Consider the following 25,567-nt stretch of genomic DNA (forward strand, 5'->3'; position numbering starts at 1 on the left):
AATAGATTACCAAGAGATTTGCACCAATGTTTAAGATGAACATAGTGAGGATTTTGCTCTCTTTGGTTGCTCAGTTTATTTGATTGGGATTTACAATAGTTTGAGTAAAACAGTTTCTTACATAGAGAGCTGAGAGAAATATATGGCCTTTCCACCTGGTTTTGGTGTGAACTTGAAAGAAAACAAGGTTACAAATTGAAGAAGGCTTGCGGGTTGAAGCAATTTTCATGGGTCTGGTTTAAAAGATTTTTTAAGGTAATGATGGCTGTGGGATACAAGCAAAGAGGGTGGCCATACACTTTTCATTAAACACTAACTTCAGGGGAATAACTACCTTTGGTGGCCGAGTGGTTTGAAAGAGGCTCTTGGGTGTATTACTTAAGATGGTGTGCAAGCCAGTTGATATACCATTGATTTGAACCATAAGCTTAGAGAAACTAGTGAGGTGTTGCATGGACAAGGGTATTTATCAAAGATTGGTTGGAAGATTGATTTATTGGTTGCATACATGGCCAGACATAGCCTAGCGATTAGCATTGTGAGTCGATTCATGCACAACCCCAAAGAGTTATTTGGAGGCTTTAACATGATTTTGCATTACCTAAAAGTCACACCAAAAAGGAATTATGTTCAAGAAATAGCCGAGTTGACATTAGAAGTATATACTGATGTAGATTTGCAAGACGATAGTAAATAGAAGATTAACATCAGGACATTGCACATTTCTTGGCGGGAACTTGTGACTTGAAGAGGTAAGAAACAGATGTTGTAGATAGATCAACTTCAGAGGCTGAATTTCGTGCAATGGCTCAAGGAATATGTGAGCTATTATGGCTAAAGGTTGTTCTAGATACTTAGAATTAGTGGGATGCACCAATGAGACTTATTTGTACAATAATTCAGCTATCAACATTGCACACAACCGGTGCAACATGACAAGACCAACATGTGGAGGTGGGATAGACACTTTATAAAGGAAAAGCTAGACCGTGGCTTAATTTGCATTCCATATGTATTTACAGGAAGTAACTAGCAGATGTCTTGATTAAAGGCTTATAATGTCACATTTCAAGCATTATAGGCAAGCTGGAATGGAGAATAATATAGCTGAGGGATTGGAAAATGTAGTATATTAGAATGTACCTTGCTGTAAAATATTGTATATTGGCTAGGATAAGGGTAGTTATTAGGAATCTCTAATTTGTAGGGATAAGTTTAAAGGTAGTTTCTATTTTGTGTGTGTATATAATGAGGTGTAATACTCATTTGTATGATATATAAAAATCATTTCTCATCATCATCCATCTTTATATGGATGTGATTGGTAGTTATTAATTAGGAAATTATGTGACAATAATATATTGATTGGTGGTACAGTTGACGAACTAGTCATGTGTGGTATCATAGATGGTACATAAAAATGTAAGCGTTACATAAACAAATACATATCCAACGTCATTTACAATCATCCATCATTCGGATAAATTAGTTAGGATTTCTTTTCATTTGAAACTAAATTGAGCGTTCAGAATATAATTGACTATACTTAATCTTTTATTAATTTTCCCACAAGCAAAAGAGATAATGATGTAGGAGGCCTTTGGTACCGGGGAAAAAAAAAAAAAAAAAAAACCAACACTAGCGCTTAGTTAAGTAAGGGACTACTATATTTTTCCTGCCCATGTTTCCTTAATTTATCCATGGTCGGACTTTATATAACCATTGCTAATTTACCCTGCTTTAATTAATGTCATTTATCATATATAAATATATACGGTTGGAATATTGTAATTTAAATTTTGTCACTCTTTGTGAGACATTGAACATTGCTGAATCAACGGTAATAAGATAAATGATTAAGGTGATTATATTTAATACCAACTCATAATGGGTGTCGGTAATAAGATAAATGATTAAGGTAATTATATCACCTTTTTCATAAAATTCAGTGAATTGAAAAAGTTATGGGTTCGTTCAGTAACGTATCCAAAAAATTTTGTTAGAGTGGGTCGAAATAAAAACTAATTATACATTAATATTTTTGTCCATTAATATTTTTATTAGGATGGGCCAAAATAAAAACTAATTGTACATTAATATTTTTGTCCATTAATATTTTTGTTAGGGTGGGCTAAAATCCAGAAATTATACATATTAGTATTTAAAAAAAAATTGAGGGTGGGTCACAAAACTAGACTGGATCCGTCCTTGGGTGCGTTTGTTTTACTTTTTAGAATAACATTCTATAATAGAATACTATTTAATGAAATATGATAGGATTCTAAGAATGCATTTTGAAAAAAAATATTTTCTAAAAATATTTAGATTTTTTTTTAACCCTCTACATTTGTTAATTTAACTAAACATCTCTTATAATAAAATTTTATAAATTAACAAAAACACTCGCACTCACCCAATTATTGTCGGCAACAGGCCACCACTGTCAGACGGTGGTCGAAAGTCGCCGAAATGGCGCATAATCGACTTAATCTGGCCGGTCGTGCACTAATCTGGCCTTTTTCGGCCAAATCCACCATGGATTTGTCCATTTATCGCCAAATTTAGCCGTCATTTGATTGTCAACGACGACTAAGATATAGCTGTCATTTAACCTGGTTGACGACCAGATCTTTGGCCGTAGATTTGGTCAAAAACGAACAAATCAGTGCACGACTAACGAGATCTAATTGGTTGTGCATCATTACAACAGCGACATTGGCTGCTGGCGAGTGATAGTGGCTTGGGATGGATGAGAGTATTTTTGTTCATTTATAAACTTTTATTGAAAAAAATAATTGTCAAATGTTTTAAGTCGAATACAATATGGTTGGATTTTAAGTTAGAATTGAAAAGTAATTATTTCATTTTCTTAGGATAGGATAGGGAAAAATAGTGTGCCAAACGCAGTTCACTTTTCAGTTAATGAACAATTATCTAAGTGATTTGTTTTAATTGTCTTGACAATATTATCCTTATACATCCTTACCCATTTACATAACTTTTTTTCAATTTTCTTGTTATACGCCAACATTTTTTACTTCAAAGTTTCTATATATTTTTCTCATTTTCTCATTTTCAAAGTTTATGTTTTTATTATCATTGAACTCCTTAATCAACTATTTTGGTTAAATTATGTATCCGTTCGCAGAATAATATATAGATATATNCTCTAATTTGTAGGGATAAGTTTAAAGGTAGTTTCTATTTTGTGTGTGTATATAATGAGGATTGTAATACTCATTTGTATGATATATAAAAATCATTTCTCATCATCATCCATCTTTATCATGGATGTGATTGGTAGTTATTAATTTAGGAAATTATGTGACAATAATATATTGATTGGCGGTACAGTTGACGTAACTAGTACATGTGTGGTATCATAGATGTTACATAAAAATGTAAGCGTTACATAAACAATACATGATATCCAACGTCATTTTACAATCATCCCATCATACGGATACTAATTTAGTTTAGGATTTCTTTTCATTTGAACCCTAAATTGATCGTTCAGATATATAATTGACTATTACTTAATCTTTTATTAATATTTTCCCACAAGCAAAAGAGATAATGATGTAGGAGGCCTTTGGTCGGACTTTATATAACCATTGCTAATTTACCCTGCTTTAATTAATGTCATTTATCATATATAAATATATAGGGTTGGAATATTGTAATTTAAATTTTGTCACTCTTTGTGAGACATTGAACATTGCTGAATCAACGGTACTAAGATAAATGATTAAGGTGATTATATTTAATACCAACTCATAATGAGTGTCGGTAATAAGATAAATGATTAAGGTAATTATATCACCTTTTTCATAAAATTCAGTGAATTGAAAAAGTTACGGCTGCTTTCCGTAACAAATCCAAAAATTTTGGTTAGAGTGAGCCAAAATAAAAATTAATTATACATTAATATTTTTATCTATTAATATTTTTGTTAGAGTGGGCCAAAATAAAAACTAATTGTACATTAATATTTTTGTCCATTAATATTTTTGTTAGGATAGGTCAAAATCCAGAAATTGTATATATTAGTATTTTAAAAAAATTGAGGGTGGATCACAAAACTAGGCTGGATCCGTCCCTGGGTGCATTTGTTTTACTTTTTAGAATAGCATTCTATAATAGAATACTATTTAATGAAATATGATGGGATTCTAAGAATGCGTTTTGAAAAAAAATATTTTCTAAAAATATTTAGATTCCTTTTTAACCCCCTACATTTGTTAATTTAACTAAACATCTCCTATAATAAAATTTTATAAATTAACAAAAACACCCGCACTCACCCAACTATTGTCGACAACCAGCCACCACTACCGGACGGTGGCCGAAAGTTACCAAAATGGCGCATAACCGACTTAATCTGATCGGTCGTGCACTGATTTGGCCTTTTCCAGCCAAATCCACCATGGATTTGTCCATTAATCGCCAAATTTGGCCGTCATTTGGTTGTTAACGACAACCAAGATATAGCTGTCGTTTAACCTGGTTGACGGCCAGATCTTTGGCCGTAGATTTGGCCAAAAATGGACAAAGTGATGCACAACTAGCGAGATCCAACTGGTCGTACATCGTTACAACAGTGACGTTGCCTGCTGGCGAGTGATAGTGGCTTGGGATGGGTGAGAGTATTTTTGTAAATTTATAAACTTTTATTGAAAAAAATAATTGTTAAATGTTTTAAGTTGAATACAATATGATTGGATTTTAAGTTAGAATTGAAAAGTAATTATTTCATTTTCTTAGGATAGGATAGGGAAAAATAGTGTGCCAAACGCAGTTCACTTTTCACTTAATGAACAATTATCTAAGTGATTTGTTTTAATTGTCTTGACAATATTATCCATATACATCCTTACCCATTTACATAACATTTTTTCAATTTTCTTGCTATACGCCAACATTTTTTACTTCAAAGTTTCTATATATATATTTTTCTCATTTTCTCATTTTCAAAGTTTATGTTTTTATTATCATTGAACTCCTTAATCAACTATTTTGGTTAAATTAGGTATCCGTTCGCAGAATAATATATAGATAGATGAAAATAAGTTTATAAATCTTACAGCGGGTGAGAAAAAACAAGAGTTGCATACTTGTACTTTCATTATCTGGTCCTATTTTGTCTCCAAACTTTTAGCAGTTAACGTATGTAGGAACAAAGCCACTAAAATACTACATTCAATTACAATTTTATATTAGTATTTATTATTTTTGGCCGAAGACTATAAATGATTTGGTCTTGTGCAGGCACTTTGAATTTTATGCATGGCATATGGTATGCCTTATATATATATATATCAGAACCAGTTCTATATTGAATCGTCTTCTCTTTTGGGTGACACCATTTGAATTAAAACTACTTAAAATGTTGGGTAGTTTGCAGGCTGAAGTTTTTGTTCTAGTTTATATGATGTAGCCGGCTTCATTGTATATTTTCTCAAACCTGAACACTGCATGCATGCATATTTTATACACATATTGCATCTCATATTTCTCAGATTCCACCTTGACTCTGCGTTTACCAGAGAGATACCGGCATCCTATTGTAAAAGTTTTTATTTTTTTAAGTTGATAAATAATTAATCTCGTGAAATCTAACCCACCACAACTAACTCGCTGGTATTTATTTTTATTTCATGCTATTAAGGTATTGATGTTGACACTAAAATCAAGCTGATAAATTGTTAATACATTAACGCATAAATGGAGTAATTCTCTAATCGGAACATTATGATATAATTTACTAGTAATTTTTGGTTATTGAAACTGATACAAAGTTTCATTTCAGACCAATGAGATAAATCTAACTGTATATAAACATGATACTAAATAATTAATATTATAACGTCCTAATTAGAAAACTACTTACAAATTTAATATCTTCTGGTATCAATATGTATCTCTTTCTGGTATTGTGAATGCTCCTAAGATATCTTATTGTTAAAAGATGAATGTTAAAACAGAATGTAGACTAATTAACATTCATATTTTACCTGAAGTCATACATGATGAGTACAGATGAATAGACTGGTAATCCGATGTAGACCCTGAGTAATATATATACAAAGTTACAGTCTATAAGTAAGACCTGTGGAATTAAAACAGATAAAACTATAATTAATCGTTGATTAATCAACTGATCCGTCTAATATAATAGAAGGCTGTTAAGACAGTTACTCGCCACCCAATTTGGAATCTTTGATTTATTTTCTGTATTCGTTGTTAGCCTTTGTTTTGTCCGAGTCATATCATAGAGTTTGTCTCACTTTCATTTCGTGGGTTATTTAGGCCCTACCTCACCAGTCAGATGTCAACTAATGCCGGCCGTCTGACTTTTTCTTGTCTTATCAAAGCACCAGTACTATTACTATCTCACAACAAACTTGCTTATCTGACAGTTTTTGCAAAGAGGGAGAAAGGTTTGAACATGGCTGATCCCAGGAGAGTGGAAGAAGGGTTAGGACATGCACCACTTGTTCATGAAGATGATAAAAGCAACGTTGGAGATGGCATAAAGAATGAGAAAGAGATAGAGAGGAGTATCGTTATACAGGATGAGCCTGTTGAACAGAAAGAGGAGCAATCGCTGGTGAAGCAGAAGAGCAAGAGAGTTGCGACCTTGGATGCATTTAGAGGTCTTACTATAGTGGTAAGTTTATAAATTATTCATGCATGTTAGTGGAGTAGATGTTTAAAGACCATTAAAATAAAGAGAATACCAGACAGTCTTTATCACCTCATTTACTGTTGATGTCATCTCTAGAAACAAGGGATACACTGACACAAGCTGGTATAGCGGTTTCTTGCGTCGATATAACCCTTCTCTAATGCAAGACAATGTGCCGGAAAATTGTCAGGGCATCCTGGCCGGGGAAATGATGCCCCAACGCCATTGACAAGCGTAGGTGCATTGTGAGAATGAACCGATGCCAGCATTAATTGAAGCCCTTCCAAAATGAATAGTCTCACCACGTCAGCAAATAAGCGATAAAACTGTCTTATATAAGTTTTCTCTCAAATACATATAAATATATAATTTTTTTTTCACAAAATGAATAAATGCGTTGTAAGTTACATTTGCAAACACAGACATAATAAAAGAGTATAGAGTTGATATAATGTTTGAGCATATATACTGAATGAGTGATAATGGGTGTATAAATGTATGCAGTTGATGATATTGGTGGACGATGCTGGGGGAGCATATGAGCGGATCGATCACTCACCATGGAATGGATGCACATTGGCTGACTTTGTCATGCCTTTTTTTCTCTTCATTGTTGGGGTGGCCATCGCCCTTGCTCTCAAGGTTACCAGTTTTTTTACCTTATTATTAACTCTTTTTTTTAATTAATATCTTCTAATCTGGTTAACAATATTCGACATCTAGACAAATAGAACCTAACAGATGATAATGTACAAATAGATTCAAAACTTCCATACTTCTCAGACATGCCTGTTGCCAATTAATATAATCTATTGATTAATTCAAGTCATGTCTATTAATGTCTATTTTGGGTTTATAACATATTTATCTTAATCTTTCAGAGAATTCCGAAGATCAATGAGGCAATGAAGAAGATAATTTTAAGGACACTGAAGCTTCTATTTTGGGGAATTTTATTGCAAGGTAAGGATAATCTTAAGTTTCTTAATATGATAATTTGAAGTAAACTCTGACATTAAATGATATACAGAACTTGTTAATAACCTTGGTGGGAGTGTAAAATAATACACTTAGATGGACGAAACAGAGAAGATAACAACATAAACAAAATGACTAATTACATGAAATTTTTGTGGGTGTGTTTGGTGTATATTCTCACACAAACGCAGGAGGTTACTCGCACGCCCCTGATGATCTCTTTTACGGAGTTGACATGAAGCTTATCAGGTGGTGTGGCATTTTACAGGTCTTTTCTTAAACTCAATATTTTTCATTAATAGCTCAAAATATTCTTCAAATATGTGATCAATAATGGAAGTCTACACATTGGCATAGGTCTAATATTAATTAAAATTTAAAATTTTCTCCTGATTTCGGCTATGTAATTGTGTGTTACAAGCAGAGAATAGCAGTGGTGTACTGTTTTGTAGCAGTAATAGAGACTTTGACCACCAAGAGGAGACCAACTGTCCTAGAACCTGGACATTTCTCCATTTTCACAGCATATAGATGGCAATGGTAATTAAAAACCTTGGTCAACTGCTTATAAAATAGTAAATTAATTTGCAGAACTTCTTTCTCTATTGAGTTATCAATTAATTTGCCTATCTGGAATTTAGGCTCGGAGGGTTTGTAGCATTCCTCGTTTACATGATCACTACATATTCCTTATATGTTCCAGACTGGAGTTTTGTGGTGCCCCACAATCATGAAGCAAAGAGATACACGGTATGTGCTAAAGTTTGCTGTAAGATGAACATAAATTGTGCCATAGCTCTTGAATGTACTCATAAATGCTATTGAGAGTGATAAGGAATTTTCATTTCTTGCTTATTTCAGGTTAAATGTGGGATGAGAGGACACTTAGGACCTGCATGTAACGCTGTTGGTTATGTGGACAGAGAAGTTTGGGGCATAAATCATTTGTACTCCAGCCCAGTTTGGTCGCGCTTAAAGGTTAGTCCAGATTAAAATACCAATTGCAGAAATTATCATTGATTTGATGTTGCTATTGACCTTTTCATAAACTTGCAGGCTTGCACTCTTAGTTCTCCGAATTCTGGCCCTTTTCGCGAGGACGCTCCAACTTGGTGCCGTGCTCCATTTGAACCGGAAGGCCTGTTGAGGTTTGTTGAGTAATCATTTGCACAAATTAAATTCATACTTGCAAAACAACAGATTGATATAATTTCAAGACAAACATGGACTTAAATTGGGGTTTGTTTTGTTTAGTACAATCTCAGCTATCCTCTCTAGCACAATTGGCATCCATTATGGACATGTTCTGATTCATTTCAAGGTTAGAAATCTCATGATGTTACATAACTCTTGTCATGTTGTGAGTTGGATATGAAGTTCTATCATTTTGAAGGAAACTGAGAGTGTGGTCTTTTGCAGGGTCACTCTGAGAGGCTCAAGCAGTGGGTCTCAATGGGGTTCGGCTTACTCATCATAGCCATAATTCTTCATTTTACAGATGGTGAGCTTCCTGGATTAAGTCTCTGATCTCTATTACTAATATCAACAATTTTATGAAGTTTCTTTTCTTCAATGCTTTGCAGCTATTCCTATTAACAAGCAGCTCTACAGCATCAGCTACGTCTGTTTCACAGCCGGTGCAGCGGGGATTGTGTTTTCCGGATTCTACATTCTGGTAAGACATCTAAGTTCAATCTAAATCATTCAGTGAATTATTGTCAATCTAAGCTCTTAACTAAACGGAGTATTTTCAATTCTCTTTTCCTTTATGAATGAATGAACAGATTGATGTTTGGGGATGGAGGACTCCATTTTTATTCCTGGAGTGGATAGGGATGAATGCAATGCTCGTTTTTGTGCTCGGTGCACAGGGAATCCTTGCAGGATTTGTGAATGGATGGTATTACAAGAACCGTGATAACACACTTGTAAGTAACTCTTTCTTCTTTATGGTCAAAAGTTTTATCAAACAGATCATTTTGTCGATTTTAATTTTTGGAATACCATCTAACTTGTTTGCAAAACCAATAACTATTTCAGGTTAACTGGATTCAAACACATGTATTTATAAATGTTTGGAAGTCAGAGAGTCTAGGGACCCTTTTGTATGTGATATTTGCTGAAATTACATTCTGGGGAGTTGTATCAGGCATCTTGCACAAATTGGGTATATACTGGAAGCTATAAGAAGCAAATACTGCTAGTAAGTATACGGAGGAATGGTGTTTTGGTATAGTAAAATATTCACACAGATATCTTAAAAATTCAAGCGTTACTTGTACTTCTACATATTGTCTGTTATAGTAACCAAAATATTACAGTGGCTTTGTTTAAAATATTGCGACTTCAAAGGAAGTTATGAGTGTTTCAGTTTTCTTCCCTCAGTATTCTGTGCACAGTCACTGGTTGCCTACAGGACATATTTTTGTTATCTTGCTTAATGAAACACCACAGTGGGCACAGGCCAGTTGAGAACAGCTTCCTTGTAAAATTAATGCTGTCTGATTATCCAATGTCTTTTAACTCCACATTGAGGCACAAATTTGCAGAAGATCATATAAACTCTTTTCATTCTAAGTCCAGGTGGGCAGTTTAATGACAAAAAATTGATTGGCTTCAATCTGATTGTCTTGAGAATTCATTAGAAAAGTTCTATCTCCTTGGCATTTTTTTACACTAAAGTGAAGCACACCGTTGAATGTGCACATAATTACAAATTAACGAGGAACCCTGCTTCTCATTCGTCCTGAATGCTTCAAAACTTTCCTTCTCATATACATGTGATCAGAACTATTAATCCCAACTTCCAACCTCCTCTTTCTTTTCACTGCATTGCTATTTCAATGTTGCGTAGCAAATCATCTGCGTTCTCTGTATTTTGCTACTGGGATACATGGAGCATAAGCAACAAAGTTTCTCTAGTAAATAAAAAATATCTCAAAGTGTTTGGTAATATCTTTCTGTCAGCTAGTTGAATTATCTTCTTGTTCAGATTATATCTTGAATGATTAAGATATAGAATTTAATAGTTGGTCCCCGTGGTTCAATCAAACACGAACACCCCTGATTGCGACAAAATTCCTGTACGCATAATCTTCATTTGCGAAATGACGATTTACAGATCAATACATATCACAACAGAAATCATGTACAACAGACATGCCTCTGATGTGATCGAAGATTTTTATATAGGGACATCTACTTTGTATAATAGATGACACCCAGAAATGAATCAACGAGTCTTGTATATACATTTATCTACACCAATGATTGCTAGTTGGAACAACATATATGAATAAACCGTAAAGAAATTTAACACAAAAATACACAGAGCAAGTGTCATGTTGATAGTTAATTATAGAGATATTTCTGTACAAGTACAACTAAACTCTTTCTGCATAACTGATAACATTGAATGACAAGCCATATTATTTTTACAACATGTACTATATATTTATAAGAACGTAAAGGAAACGACTCCATATTGACTCCGTATTTACCTCTGTGCTCGATCTTTCAAGTGTGCGATGTCAAAGGCGCTTCACTCTTAATTTCTACATCTCCTCACTACCAACTTATCATTCTTATGATACAAAGTTAGTCCCACAGATGCGTACAAGATGGGCAACCTAAGCCCTTTTCACAGTATAACTTGTAATTTACATCCAAGAAAAACTACCCTTAGAAACATGTTGAATATATTTTCATTACACAACTGATGTGGTAACTGGCATGTCACTTAACATTCATCTTGTTACCACGTCAGTTTATAAGAAAAAGTTAATGGCAAGTTTGTGAGAAAAGTATTACCCTTTACATCTAAGTGGCATATCATGGTAGGAGAACGATACTGCACAATAGGCATAGCCGTCGGAAGGAAGTGATGAGTGATCATAATCACTCCCAGCCCATCAACATCTTCCATACTCCTTCCTCAATCTTGCTTCTTGGGACAGGCAATCCATCCCCTTCATCGAGAAGGACTCTATAAACTTCATATTCCCGATCTCCAATCATGTGCCTCCCAATCTCAGCCTGAAAAAGAAAAAGCACCAAACATGATATTTACCATTTACAAAACAAATAACGGTAATAATACACAATTCAATCACAGAATATTCACAATACATAGAAGAGGTTGTTTGACAAGGCCAAACTTACTTCATGAAGCATGCACATACATTACAGTTAGGGCCACAGAGTGGCCAAATAAAACACAATTGATTATGTACATTAATACTTCGTACCAGTTAACTGAAGAGTTAGGACTCCATAACTGAATTGGGACATAACATAATGTTTTATTTATGGCTTAGCAAAATCAGTCATAGAAAACACGCAATGTATAGCATCATTAACCTGTAAGGCGTTGTCAATTCTATAATTCCAGCAATGCAATCTTGTTTTAAATGACAAAAAAGCAACTAGGGTTCAGGGAAAACAAACGTGTGTTATAAGTTTTTGAGTTGATAGGGTAAGCAAACAAGTACATACCAAAAAGATGCAAGTATCAAGCATCTTGAGGGCAAGGGTAATATCATGAAAAACAAGAGGCCGGCCCTTGCCAGATAACTCTACAGGGTTTGCAACCAAAAGTTCAGTATCAGGACCCCTGCTGACCACTGCTACTCTGAGAGGCTGAAGTAATTCCATCTGCAGACGAGACGATAATGCATTCTGCTTGCTAGGGTCAACTATCTTTTTCCCATCAGATTGCACGATGAACAAGTCAATCTCACAACTTCCTCTTTGTCTCATGGAGAAGCGTCCATATGAAATCTGCTTAAATAATAAGATTTTGGGGTAAATATTACATAAATGGTAAATGATAGATGTTTCAAGAAAGAATGACAGCCATATGAAATCTAATGAAGACATCAACACATGAAAAAATGAATTACATAAAACAACTGCACAATGATTTCAAAAAGCTCACTACATTTTCAGAAAATCATATTAACAGTTCATATACCTGAATATTGTAATCCTTTAAAGTTCTCATTATGTCGTAAAGAAGACCTTTGTGATCTTGGCAATTAATTTGGACAAGAGTATGACCAGGACTCAGCATGTTGTCCATTGTGACAGAAACACTGTTGGAAGTGAGGGATCTGCTCGGGAGCTCATTAGGCATTTCCAAGTGGAACATGTCTTCAGTGATTACAGATTGAAGAAACGAAGATGCCTGAGAGCAGGCAGTAATTTCGGTGCCTACCAACTCTATATCACAGCTTATCATGGCATCCTCCATGATAACTTTTAAGCGGTTATGTGTATCCTCCTGTCTCTTCCTTGTATGCAGAAGTTCCCTGATAAAGACATTATTGAGAAAATAATATTAGTATGCAACAAAATATTATCAACAGGAACACTTTTACAAAAGAAAATCTCTATGGATTTTGTAGGGGAACATCCCGACATCCTTCACATCTAGGATTAATTTCCAATAATTAAAAAATAAAATTCTGTCCTTCTGCAACCAAAAGGAGCATACAAAGCCAACTCTAAATAAATTTAGTTCTGAAGCCCCCTTTTCCAGCCCTCTTATACAAAAAAAATAAACAAATAAACAGGCAAAAGCAAAAGGAAAACAAGGGTATCTATAGTGGTACTTTAAATGCTAAGGCACTTACTTTAAGCCTAACAAATCAAACTTCAAACTTCTACGTTGGTAAAATTCTAAGTATTTAATTGGCCGAGTTTTTTAAAGATTGCTTGCACTATATGATTAACTCTTTTCCTAACCAACCATTTGACCAGGGAGAATATTCATTAGCGTCAAGCAAGTGCTGCTAAACGTTAGTCAATAGGACTGTGGTCAGTCAATATAGATCATTTTATATTTGAAAAGAGAAATTGATTGAATGAGACACCATATCAAACTTGTAGATGGAAGTTACGACGTCACATAGTTGTAGTCATTCAAAGGCATCAATAAAACATGGCAAAATATATCAAGGATGCAAAACCTGGTGTCTGTAACGAAGAACAGGTCCATCACTCTCCCATCTGGGGTGGTAGATACCTTCACTTTCTTTATGGTGAGCTCAAGCTCACAAAGAACCCTTGTCACATCTGCCCATAAAAAAGAAAAATGACTCCTCCTAAACTCAATGATCGGCATAGTTCTCAAAATGTCCTAGCACCCAAATTCTCCACTAAACCACCACACCAAAAGCAGAAAATCAGATAATTTCATATCCCAATTGGCAAAAAGGAGAGAAAAAGGATAACTTCTTCATTTTAATCACATAAAAGGAAAAAAGGATGCAGTCAAAATCTTGGGATTCAATTAGAAGTAAAGGGTTTCAGTGGCCATTGAAAGATTCCAAAATCTCTTTTCTCAATCCATCATCTCACAACAATCAAAATATATGAATCAAATATGCAATAAAAACACACCACCAAAGCTATAATCGGCAACCAAAACCCACATCAAATATAAACCATCAAGACAAATAAGTCAAGTAAGATAGCCAGAAACATAAAATTTTAATCGAAAAAAAAAATTGATTGAAAGAACAAAAAAGTACCATGTAAAAGCCCTTTTCGATCAAGACAACAAAGCGTCAAGAGAAACACATCAGGAGGCTTTGGTGACTGGAGTTCTGCCCGGTAATATAAAAGTCCAGAAGCTGAAGAACAAGAAGGGCATACACCCAATAGTCTCTTCTTTCTTTTCTTCAATGCTTTGCAGCTATTCCTATTAACAAGCAGCTCTACAGCATCACTACGTCTGTTTCACAGCCGGTGCAGCGGGGATTGTGTTTTCCGGATTACATTCTGGTAAGACATCTAAGTTCAATCTAAATCATTCAGTGAATATCGTCAATCTAAGCTCTTAACTAAACGGAGTTTTTCAATTCTCTTTCCTTTATGTATGAATGAACAGATTGATGTGTGTATGGAGGACTCCATTTTTATTCCTGGAGTGGATAGGGATGAATGCAATGCTCGTTTTTGTGCTCGGTGCACAGGGAATCCTTGCAGGATTTGTGAATGGATGGTATACAAGAACCGTGATAACACACTTAAGTAACTCTTTCTCTTATGGTCAAAAGTTTTATCACAGATCATTTTGTCGATTTTAATTTTTGGATACCATCTAACTTGTTTGCAAACCAATAACTATTTCAGGTTAACTGGATTCAAACACATGTATTTATAAATGTTTGGAAGTCAGAGAGTCTAGGGACCCTTTTGTATTGTATTTTGCCGAAATTACATTCTGGGGAGTTGTTCAGGCATCTTGCACAAATTGGGTATATACTGGAAGCTATAAGAAGCAAATACTGCTAGTAAGTATACGGAGGAATGGTGTTTTGGTATAGTCAAATATTCACACAGATATCTTAAAAATTCAAGCGTTACTTGTACTCTACATATTGTCTGTTATAGTAACAAAATATTACAGGGCTTTGTTTAAAATATTGCGACTTCAAGGAAGTTTGAGTGTTTCAGTTTCTTCCCTCAGTATTCTGTGCACAGTCACTGGTTGCCTACAGGACATATTTTTGTTATCTTGCTTAATGAAACACCCACAGTGGGCACAGGCCAGTTGAGAACAGCTTCCTTGTAAATTAATGCTGTCTGATAATCCAATGTCTTTTAACTCCACATTGAGGCACAATTTGCAGAGATCTTATCTCTTTTCATTCTAAGTCCAGGTGGGCAGTTTAATGACAAAAAATTGATTGGCTTCAATCTATTGTCTTGAGAATTCATTAGAAAAGTTCTATCTCCTTGGCATTTTTTTACACTAAAGTGAAGCACACCGTTGAATGTGCACATAATTACAAATTAACGAGGAACCCTGCTTCTCATTCGTCCTGAATGCTTCAAACTTTCCTTCCATATACATGTATCAGACTATTAATCCCAATTCCAACCTCCTCTTCTTTTCACTGCATTGCTATTTCAATGTTGCGTAGCAAATCATCTGCGTTCCTGTATTTTGCTACTGGGATACATGGAGCATAAGCAAACAAGTTTCTCTAGTAATAAAAATATCTCAAAGTGTGTGAATATCTTTCGGTCCTAGTTGAATTATCTTCTTGTTCAGATTATATCTTGAATGATTAAGATATAGAATTTAATAGTTGGTCCCCGTGGTTCAATCAAACACGAACCCCTGATTACAAAATTCCTGTATGCATAATCTTCATTTGCGAAGTGACGATTTACAGATCAATACATATCACAACAGAAATCATGTACAACAGACATGCCTCTGATGTGATCGAAGATTTTTATATAGGGACATCTACTTTGTATATAGATGACACCCAGAAATGAATCAACGAGTCTTGTATATACATTTATCTACACCAATGATTGCTAGTTGAACAACATATATGAATAAACCGTAAAGAAATTTAACACAAAAATACACAGAGCAAGTGTCATGTTGATATTTAATTATAGAGATTTCTGTACAAGTACAACTAAACTCTTTCAGAATAACTGATAACATTGAATGACAAGCCATATTATTTTACAACATGTACTATATATTTATAGAACGTAAAGGAAACGACTCCATATTGACTCCATATTTACCTCTGTGCCGATCTTTCAAGTGTGCGTGTCAAGGCGCTTCACTCTTAATTTCTACATCTCCTCACTACCAACTTATCATTCTTATGATACAAAGTTAGTCCCACAGATGCGTACAGATGGGCAACCTAGCCCTTTTCACAGTAATCTTGTAATTTACTCCAAGAAAAACTACCCTTAGAAACATGTTGAATATATTTTCATTACACACTGATGTGGTAACTGGCATGTCACTTAACATTCATCTTGTTACCACGTCATTTTATAAGAAAAAGTTAATGGCAAGTTTGTGAGAAAAGTATTACCCTTTACATCTAGTGGCATCATGGTAGGAGAACGATACTGCACATAGCATAGCCTGCGGAAGGAAGTGATGAGTGATCATATCACTCCCAGCCCATCAACATCTTCCATACTCCTTCCTCAATCTTGCTTCTTGGGACAGGCAATCCTCCCCTTCATCGAGAAGGACTCTATAAACTTCATATTCCCGATCTCCAATCATGTGCCTCCCAATCTCAGCCTGAAAAAGAAAAGCACCAAACATGATATTTACCATTTACAAACAATAACGGTAATAATACACAATTCAATCACAGAATATTCACAATACATAGAAAGTTGTTTGACAAGGCCAAACTTACTTCATGAAGCATGCACTACATAATAAAGAGAATACCAGACAGTCTTTATCACCTCATTTACTGTTGATGTCATCTCTAGAAACAGGGGATACACTGACACAAGCTGGTATAGCGGTTTCTTGCGTCGATATAACCCTTCTCTAATGCATGACAATGTGCCGGAAAATTGTCAGGGCATCCTGGCCGGGGAAATGATGCCCCAACGCCATTGACAAGCGTAGGTGCATTGTGAGAATGAACCGATGCCAGCATTAATTGAAGCCCTTCCAAAATGAATAGTCTCACCACGTCAGCAAATAAGCGATAAAACTGTCTTATATAAGTTTTTCTCTCAAATACATATAAATATATAATTTTTTTTTCACAAAATGAATAAATGCGTTGTAACTTACATTTGCAAACACAGACATAATAAAAGAGTATAGAGTTGATATAATGTTTGAGCATATATACTGAATGAGTGATAATGGGTGTATAAATGTATGCAGTTGATGATATTGGTGGACGATGCTGGGGGAGCATATGAGCGGATCGATCACTCACCATGGAATGGATGCACATTGGCTGACTTTGTCATGCCTTTTTTTCTCTTCATTGTTGGGGTGGCCATCGCCCTTGCTCTCAAGGTTACCAGTTTTTTTACCTTATTATTAACTCTTTTTTTTAATTAATATCTTCTAATCTGGTTAACAATATTCGACATCTAGACAAATAGAACCTAACAGATGATAATGTACAAATAGATTCAAAACTTCCATACTTCTCAGACATGCCTGTTGCCAATTAATATAATCTATTGATTAATTCAAGTCATGTCTATTAATGTCTATTTTGGGTTTATAACATATTTATCTTAATCTTTCAGAGAATTCCGAAGATCAATGAGGCAATGAAGAAGATAATTTTAAGGACACTGAAGCTTCTATTTTGGGGAATTTTATTGCAAGGTAAGGATAATCTTAAGTTTCTTAATATGATAATTTGAAGTAAACTCTGACATTAAATGATATACAGAACTTGTTAATAACCTTGGTGGGAGTGTAAAATAATACACTTAGATGGACGAAACAGAGAAGATAACAACATAAACAAAATGACTAATTACATGAAATTTTTGTGGGTGTGTTTGGTGTATATTCTCACACAAACGCAGGAGGTTACTCGCACGCCCCTGATGATCTCTTTTACGGAGTTGACATGAAGCTTATCAGGTGGTGTGGCATTTTACAGGTCTTTTCTTAAACTCAATATTTTTCATTAATAGCTCAAAATATTCTTCAAATATGTGATCAATAATGGAAGTCTACACATTGGCATAGGTCTAATATTAATTAAAATTTAAAATTTTCTCCTGATTTCGGCTATGTAATTGTGTGTTACAAGCAGAGAATAGCAGTGGTGTACTGTTTTGTAGCAGTAATAGAGACTTTGACCACCAAGAGGAGACCAACTGTCCTAGAACCTGGACATTTCTCCATTTTCACAGCATATAGATGGCAATGGTAATTAAAAACCTTGGTCAACTGCTTATAAAATAGTAAATTAATTTGCAGAACTTCTTTCTCTATTGAGTTATCAATTAATTTGCCTATCTGGAATTTAGGCTCGGAGGGTTTGTAGCATTCCTCGTTTACATGATCACTACATATTCCTTATATGTTCCAGACTGGAGTTTTGTGGTGCCCCACAATCATGAAGCAAAGAGATACACGGTATGTGCTAAAGTTTGCTGTAAGATGAACATAAATTGTGCCATAGCTCTTGAATGTACTCATAAATGCTATTGAGAGTGATAAGGAATTTTCATTTCTTGCTTATTTCAGGTTAAATGTGGGATGAGAGGACACTTAGGACCTGCATGTAACGCTGTTGGTTATGTGGACAGAGAAGTTTGGGGCATAAATCATTTGTACTCCAGCCCAGTTTGGTCGCGCTTAAAGGTTAGTCCAGATTAAAATACCAATTGCAGAAATTATCATTGATTTGATGTTGCTATTGACCTTTTCATAAACTTGCAGGCTTGCACTCTTAGTTCTCCGAATTCTGGCCCTTTTCGCGAGGACGCTCCAACTTGGTGCCGTGCTCCATTTGAACCGGAAGGCCTGTTGAGGTTTGTTGAGTAATCATTTGCACAAATTAAATTCATACTTGCAAAACAACAGATTGATATAATTTCAAGACAAACATGGACTTAAATTGGGGTTTGTTTTGTTTAGTACAATCTCAGCTATCCTCTCTAGCACAATTGGCATCCATTATGGACATGTTCTGATTCATTTCAAGGTTAGAAATCTCATGATGTTACATAACTCTTGTCATGTTGTGAGTTGGATATGAAGTTCTATCATTTTGAAGGAAACTGAGAGTGTGGTCTTTTGCAGGGTCACTCTGAGAGGCTCAAGCAGTGGGTCTCAATGGGGTTCGGCTTACTCATCATAGCCATAATTCTTCATTTTACAGATGGTGAGCTTCCTGGATTAAGTCTCTGATCTCTATTACTAATATCAACAATTTTATGAAGTTTCTTTTCTTCAATGCTTTGCAGCTATTCCTATTAACAAGCAGCTCTACAGCATCAGCTACGTCTGTTTCACAGCCGGTGCAGCGGGGATTGTGTTTTCCGGATTCTACATTCTGGTAAGACATCTAAGTTCAATCTAAATCATTCAGTGAATTATTGTCAATCTAAGCTCTTAACTAAACGGAGTATTTTCAATTCTCTTTTCCTTTATGAATGAATGAACAGATTGATGTTTGGGGATGGAGGACTCCATTTTTATTCCTGGAGTGGATAGGGATGAATGCAATGCTCGTTTTTGTGCTCGGTGCACAGGGAATCCTTGCAGGATTTGTGAATGGATGGTATTACAAGAACCGTGATAACACACTTGTAAGTAACTCTTTCTTCTTTATGGTCAAAAGTTTTATCAAACAGATCATTTTGTCGATTTTAATTTTTGGAATACCATCTAACTTGTTTGCAAAACCAATAACTATTTCAGGTTAACTGGATTCAAACACATGTATTTATAAATGTTTGGAAGTCAGAGAGTCTAGGGACCCTTTTGTATGTGATATTTGCTGAAATTACATTCTGGGGAGTTGTATCAGGCATCTTGCACAAATTGGGTATATACTGGAAGCTATAAGAAGCAAATACTGCTAGTAAGTATACGGAGGAATGGTGTTTTGGTATAGTAAAATATTCACACAGATATCTTAAAAATTCAAGCGTTACTTGTACTTCTACATATTGTCTGTTATAGTAACCAAAATATTACAGTGGCTTTGTTTAAAATATTGCGACTTCAAAGGAAGTTATGAGTGTTTCAGTTTTCTTCCCTCAGTATTCTGTGCACAGTCACTGGTTGCCTACAGGACATATTTTTGTTATCTTGCTTAATGAAACACCACAGTGGGCACAGGCCAGTTGAGAACAGCTTCCTTGTAAAATTAATGCTGTCTGATTATCCAATGTCTTTTAACTCCACATTGAGGCACAAATTTGCAGAAGATCATATAAACTCTTTTCATTCTAAGTCCAGGTGGGCAGTTTAATGACAAAAAATTGATTGGCTTCAATCTGATTGTCTTGAGAATTCATTAGAAAAGTTCTATCTCCTTGGCATTTTTTTACACTAAAGTGAAGCACACCGTTGAATGTGCACATAATTACAAATTAACGAGGAACCCTGCTTCTCATTCGTCCTGAATGCTTCAAAACTTTCCTTCTCATATACATGTGATCAGAACTATTAATCCCAACTTCCAACCTCCTCTTTCTTTTCACTGCATTGCTATTTCAATGTTGCGTAGCAAATCATCTGCGTTCTCTGTATTTTGCTACTGGGATACATGGAGCATAAGCAACAAAGTTTCTCTAGTAAATAAAAAATATCTCAAAGTGTTTGGTAATATCTTTCTGTCAGCTAGTTGAATTATCTTCTTGTTCAGATTATATCTTGAATGATTAAGATATAGAATTTAATAGTTGGTCCCCGTGGTTCAATCAAACACGAACACCCCTGATTGCGACAAAATTCCTGTACGCATAATCTTCATTTGCGAAATGACGATTTACAGATCAATACATATCACAACAGAAATCATGTACAACAGACATGCCTCTGATGTGATCGAAGATTTTTATATAGGGACATCTACTTTGTATAATAGATGACACCCAGAAATGAATCAACGAGTCTTGTATATACATTTATCTACACCAATGATTGCTAGTTGGAACAACATATATGAATAAACCGTAAAGAAATTTAACACAAAAATACACAGAGCAAGTGTCATGTTGATAGTTAATTATAGAGATATTTCTGTACAAGTACAACTAAACTCTTTCTGCATAACTGATAACATTGAATGACAAGCCATATTATTTTTACAACATGTACTATATATTTATAAGAACGTAAAGGAAACGACTCCATATTGACTCCGTATTTACCTCTGTGCTCGATCTTTCAAGTGTGCGATGTCAAAGGCGCTTCACTCTTAATTTCTACATCTCCTCACTACCAACTTATCATTCTTATGATACAAAGTTAGTCCCACAGATGCGTACAAGATGGGCAACCTAAGCCCTTTTCACAGTATAACTTGTAATTTACATCCAAGAAAAACTACCCTTAGAAACATGTTGAATATATTTTCATTACACAACTGATGTGGTAACTGGCATGTCACTTAACATTCATCTTGTTACCACGTCAGTTTATAAGAAAAAGTTAATGGCAAGTTTGTGAGAAAAGTATTACCCTTTACATCTAAGTGGCATATCATGGTAGGAGAACGATACTGCACAATAGGCATAGCCGTCGGAAGGAAGTGATGAGTGATCATAATCACTCCCAGCCCATCAACATCTTCCATACTCCTTCCTCAATCTTGCTTCTTGGGACAGGCAATCCATCCCCTTCATCGAGAAGGACTCTATAAACTTCATATTCCCGATCTCCAATCATGTGCCTCCCAATCTCAGCCTGAAAAAGAAAAAGCACCAAACATGATATTTACCATTTACAAAACAAATAACGGTAATAATACACAATTCAATCACAGAATATTCACAATACATAGAAGAGGTTGTTTGACAAGGCCAAACTTACTTCATGAAGCATGCACATACATTACAGTTAGGGCCACAGAGTGGCCAAATAAAACACAATTGATTATGTACATTAATACTTCGTACCAGTTAACTGAAGAGTTAGGACTCCATAACTGAATTGGGACATAACATAATGTTTTATTTATGGCTTAGCAAAATCAGTCATAGAAAACACGCAATGTATAGCATCATTAACCTGTAAGGCGTTGTCAATTCTATAATTCCAGCAATGCAATCTTGTTTTAAATGACAAAAAAGCAACTAGGGTTCAGGGAAAACAAACGTGTGTTATAAGTTTTTGAGTTGATAGGGTAAGCAAACAAGTACATACCAAAAAGATGCAAGTATCAAGCATCTTGAGGGCAAGGGTAATATCATGAAAAACAAGAGGCCGGCCCTTGCCAGATAACTCTACAGGGTTTGCAACCAAAAGTTCAGTATCAGGACCCCTGCTGACCACTGCTACTCTGAGAGGCTGAAGTAATTCCATCTGCAGACGAGACGATAATGCATTCTGCTTGCTAGGGTCAACTATCTTTTTCCCATCAGATTGCACGATGAACAAGTCAATCTCACAACTTCCTCTTTGTCTCATGGAGAAGCGTCCATATGAAATCTGCTTAAATAATAAGATTTTGGGGTAAATATTACATAAATGGTAAATGATAGATGTTTCAAGAAAGAATGACAGCCATATGAAATCTAATGAAGACATCAACACATGAAAAAATGAATTACATAAAACAACTGCACAATGATTTCAAAAAGCTCACTACATTTTCAGAAAATCATATTAACAGTTCATATACCTGAATATTGTAATCCTTTAAAGTTCTCATTATGTCGTAAAGAAGACCTTTGTGATCTTGGCAATTAATTTGGACAAGAGTATGACCAGGACTCAGCATGTTGTCCATTGTGACAGAAACACTGTTGGAAGTGAGGGATCTGCTCGGGAGCTCATTAGGCATTTCCAAGTGGAACATGTCTTCAGTGATTACAGATTGAAGAAACGAAGATGCCTGAGAGCAGGCAGTAATTTCGGTGCCTACCAACTCTATATCACAGCTTATCATGGCATCCTCCATGATAACTTTTAAGCGGTTATGTGTATCCTCCTGTCTCTTCCTTGTATGCAGAAGTTCCCTGATAAAGACATTATTGAGAAAATAATATTAGTATGCAACAAAATATTATCAACAGGAACACTTTTACAAAAGAAAATCTCTATGGATTTTGTAGGGGAACATCCCGACATCCTTCACATCTAGGATTAATTTCCAATAATTAAAAAATAAAATTCTGTCCTTCTGCAACCAAAAGGAGCATACAAAGCCAACTCTAAATAAATTTAGTTCTGAAGCCCCCTTTTCCAGCCCTCTTATACAAAAAAAATAAACAAATAAACAGGCAAAAGCAAAAGGAAAACAAGGGTATCTATAGTGGTACTTTAAATGCTAAGGCACTTACTTTAAGCCTAACAAATCAAACTTCAAACTTCTACGTTGGTAAAATTCTAAGTATTTAATTGGCCGAGTTTTTTAAAGATTGCTTGCACTATATGATTAACTCTTTTCCTAACCAACCATTTGACCAGGGAGAATATTCATTAGCGTCAAGCAAGTGCTGCTAAACGTTAGTCAATAGGACTGTGGTCAGTCAATATAGATCATTTTATATTTGAAAAGAGAAATTGATTGAATGAGACACCATATCAAACTTGTAGATGGAAGTTACGACGTCACATAGTTGTAGTCATTCAAAGGCATCAATAAAACATGGCAAAATATATCAAGGATGCAAAACCTGGTGTCTGTAACGAAGAACAGGTCCATCACTCTCCCATCTGGGGTGGTAGATACCTTCACTTTCTTTATGGTGAGCTCAAGCTCACAAAGAACCCTTGTCACATCTGCCCATAAAAAAGAAAAATGACTCCTCCTAAACTCAATGATCGGCATAGTTCTCAAAATGTCCTAGCACCCAAATTCTCCACTAAACCACCACACCAAAAGCAGAAAATCAGATAATTTCATATCCCAATTGGCAAAAAGGAGAGAAAAAGGATAACTTCTTCATTTTAATCACATAAAAGGAAAAAAGGATGCAGTCAAAATCTTGGGATTCAATTAGAAGTAAAGGGTTTCAGTGGCCATTGAAAGATTCCAAAATCTCTTTTCTCAATCCATCATCTCACAACAATCAAAATATATGAATCAAATATGCAATAAAAACACACCACCAAAGCTATAATCGGCAACCAAAACCCACATCAAATATAAACCATCAAGACAAATAAGTCAAGTAAGATAGCCAGAAACATAAAATTTTAATCGAAAAAAAAAATTGATTGAAAGAACAAAAAAGTACCATGTAAAAGCCCTTTTCGATCAAGACAACAAAGCGTCAAGAGAAACACATCAGGAGGCTTTGGTGACTGGAGTTCTGCCCGGTAATATAAAAGTCCAGAAGCTGAAGAACAAGAAGGGCATACACCCAATAGTCTCTTCTTCAATAAAGTCCATCTAGTTGTTGAATTCCCAATCACCCAGAACACTATGTAGCACCATTTCCCATCCGTAGACAAATCTTCACCACACAAGTTCAAATAAACATAAATGAAACATTTACCCACCCAAAAAATAAAAGAAGAAGAAGAAGAAGAAGAAGAAGAAGAAGAAACCATCAAAATTAACTCAATTTTGAACCTTTACCTTCACCTGTTTGGTTGGTGAGAAAACAAAACACAGGAAAACTAAAAATGGAAACTTTAACCTCTCCCTTGTAGTGAAAACCCAAAAATTTAAGAATTTCCTTTACTTTCTGAGGAACCAAACAGGAAGAGAAATAGTTAAAAGGAAAGCTTACCGCCTCTGACAATGCTAAGACCAAAGAAGAGAATGATGCGGCACAAGTCACGACCGAGGCCAGTTTTGTCAGGGCAGTTGATCGTTATAACAGTTGGGTCTTCTTCTTTCTCGGACTGGTTGATGATCACTACGTCGTCGTATAGGATACCCATCTCTGTACTTCTATCTACTTGTTCTTGCACAAACTGAGCGAGCCTAACACGTCACTCTTTGTTTCTTTCTTACTTTCTATGCTTAATTTGCTCTGCTATGTTGTTGGTGGACAGAGAAACACAGTTGAGTTTGTGACAGATAACAAAGACTCAAAGAGTCGGTATTGTGTTGTGGTGTTTACTTCTTTGCTTCTGCTTAACTTGCTGTCGTTTTTATTTGTCAATTTTTAATTTTAATTTTCTTTTTCAGGGTTTAAATATTAAAATTTTAAAAGTCTCATAGACGAGATGTTGGGAATGTATCAGAGAATTTGAGTTTAGGTTTGAGTGAGATGACCATCTCCATCTCCATCTACATCTAGGTTTTTAATAATCATTTGCGTTTGTTTCCTTTTTTTTAAAATACACTTTTCTTTTTTTTTTAAAAAAAAAAAAACTATCTTGAAAAAAAAAATGGATGTTTGTTTCCATTCTTAAAATCATATTCTATAATATTCAATTTTTTAAACCTCCATAGGTTTGTTAATTTAACTAAACACCTGTAACAAATTTTT

General features: G+C 35.0%; 3 protein-coding genes across 4 annotated transcripts; 2 read left to right on the plus strand and 1 right to left on the minus strand.

Annotated features, from left to right (window-relative positions):
- Positions 1–6,441: 6,441 nt before the first annotated feature.
- LOC116137301 (heparan-alpha-glucosaminide N-acetyltransferase-like) lies at positions 6,442–9,985 on the plus strand. The gene is made up of 13 exons (XM_031422986.1): positions 6,442–6,670; positions 7,193–7,330; positions 7,570–7,651; positions 7,858–7,934; positions 8,091–8,206; positions 8,308–8,416; positions 8,528–8,644; positions 8,723–8,814; positions 8,921–8,987; positions 9,086–9,167; positions 9,250–9,341; positions 9,451–9,594; positions 9,707–9,985. The coding sequence occupies exons 1-13, from the start codon at positions 6,449–6,451 to the stop codon at positions 9,851–9,853; spliced, it is 1,485 nt and encodes a 494-aa protein (XP_031278846.1). The 5' UTR covers positions 6,442–6,448; the 3' UTR covers positions 9,854–9,985.
- Positions 9,986–10,998: 1,013 nt separating this feature from the next.
- Positions 10,999–25,217, minus strand: LOC116137275 (ACT domain-containing protein ACR10). Of its 2 annotated transcripts, XM_031422959.1 has the most exons (7): positions 24,860–25,217; positions 24,488–24,580; positions 14,200–14,325; positions 13,636–13,741; positions 12,639–12,975; positions 12,161–12,445; positions 10,999–11,701 (listed from the first exon to the last, which is right to left on the minus strand). In XM_031422959.1, exons 1-7 carry the CDS (start codon positions 25,011–25,013, stop codon positions 11,564–11,566), a joined length of 1,239 nt encoding a protein of 412 aa, XP_031278819.1. In that variant the 5' UTR covers positions 25,014–25,217; the 3' UTR covers positions 10,999–11,563. The 2 variants fall into 2 exon arrangements, with proteins under 2 accessions (XP_031278819.1, XP_031278818.1); XM_031422958.1 differs by lacking the exons at positions 10,999–11,701; positions 12,161–12,445; positions 12,639–12,975; positions 13,636–13,741; positions 14,200–14,325 and adding exons at positions 21,161–21,863; positions 22,323–22,607; positions 22,801–23,137; positions 23,798–23,903 and having other exon boundaries at positions 24,362–24,580.
- Positions 14,547–20,147, plus strand: LOC116137288 (heparan-alpha-glucosaminide N-acetyltransferase-like). Its single transcript, XM_031422975.1, has 13 exons — positions 14,547–14,672; positions 17,355–17,492; positions 17,732–17,813; positions 18,020–18,096; positions 18,253–18,368; positions 18,470–18,578; positions 18,690–18,806; positions 18,885–18,976; positions 19,083–19,149; positions 19,248–19,329; positions 19,412–19,503; positions 19,613–19,756; positions 19,869–20,147. Exons 1-13 carry the CDS (start codon positions 14,547–14,549, stop codon positions 20,013–20,015), a joined length of 1,389 nt encoding a protein of 462 aa, XP_031278835.1. The 3' UTR covers positions 20,016–20,147.
- Positions 25,218–25,567: the final 350 nt, after the last annotated feature.

Source organism: Pistacia vera, unplaced genomic scaffold, assembly GCF_008641045.1.
Source record: "Pistacia vera cultivar Batoury unplaced genomic scaffold, PisVer_v2 Contig322, whole genome shotgun sequence".
NCBI lineage: Eukaryota > Viridiplantae > Streptophyta > Magnoliopsida > Sapindales > Anacardiaceae > Pistacia > Pistacia vera.

What these genes read in the sequence shown, in the direction of transcription:
- LOC116137301 (XM_031422986.1), top strand. Translation starts at nt 6,449, where the DNA reads ATGGCTGATCCCAGGAGAGTGGAAGAAGGGTTAGGACATGCACCACTT. An exon ending in AATTCTTCATTTTACAGATG is followed by an intron (nt 9,168 to 9,249) that starts GTGAGCTTCCTG and finishes AATGCTTTGCAG; the next exon opens with CTATTCCTATTAACAAGCAG. An exon ending in AGAACCGTGATAACACACTT is followed by an intron (nt 9,595 to 9,706) that starts GTAAGTAACTCT and finishes TAACTATTTCAG; the next exon opens with GTTAACTGGATTCAAACACA.
- LOC116137288 (XM_031422975.1), top strand. Translation starts at nt 14,547, where the DNA reads ATGAATGAACAGATTGATGTGTGTATGGAGGACTCCATTTTTATTCCT. An exon ending in TTGGGGAATTTTATTGCAAG is followed by an intron (nt 17,814 to 18,019) that starts GTAAGGATAATC and finishes ACACAAACGCAG; the next exon opens with GAGGTTACTCGCACGCCCCT. An exon ending in ATGTTCTGATTCATTTCAAG is followed by an intron (nt 19,150 to 19,247) that starts GTTAGAAATCTC and finishes GGTCTTTTGCAG; the next exon opens with GGTCACTCTGAGAGGCTCAA.
- LOC116137275 (XM_031422959.1), bottom strand. Translation starts at nt 25,013, where the DNA reads ATGGGTATCCTATACGACGACGTAGTGATCATCAACCAGTCCGAGAAA. An exon ending in TTCTTCGTTACAGACACCAG is followed by an intron (nt 12,976 to 13,635) that starts GTTTTGCATCCT and finishes TGTCTTTATCAG; the next exon opens with GGAACTTCTGCATACAAGGA. An exon ending in TAAAGGATTACAATATTCAG is followed by an intron (nt 12,446 to 12,638) that starts GTATATGAACTG and finishes TTATTTAAGCAG; the next exon opens with ATTTCATATGGACGCTTCTC.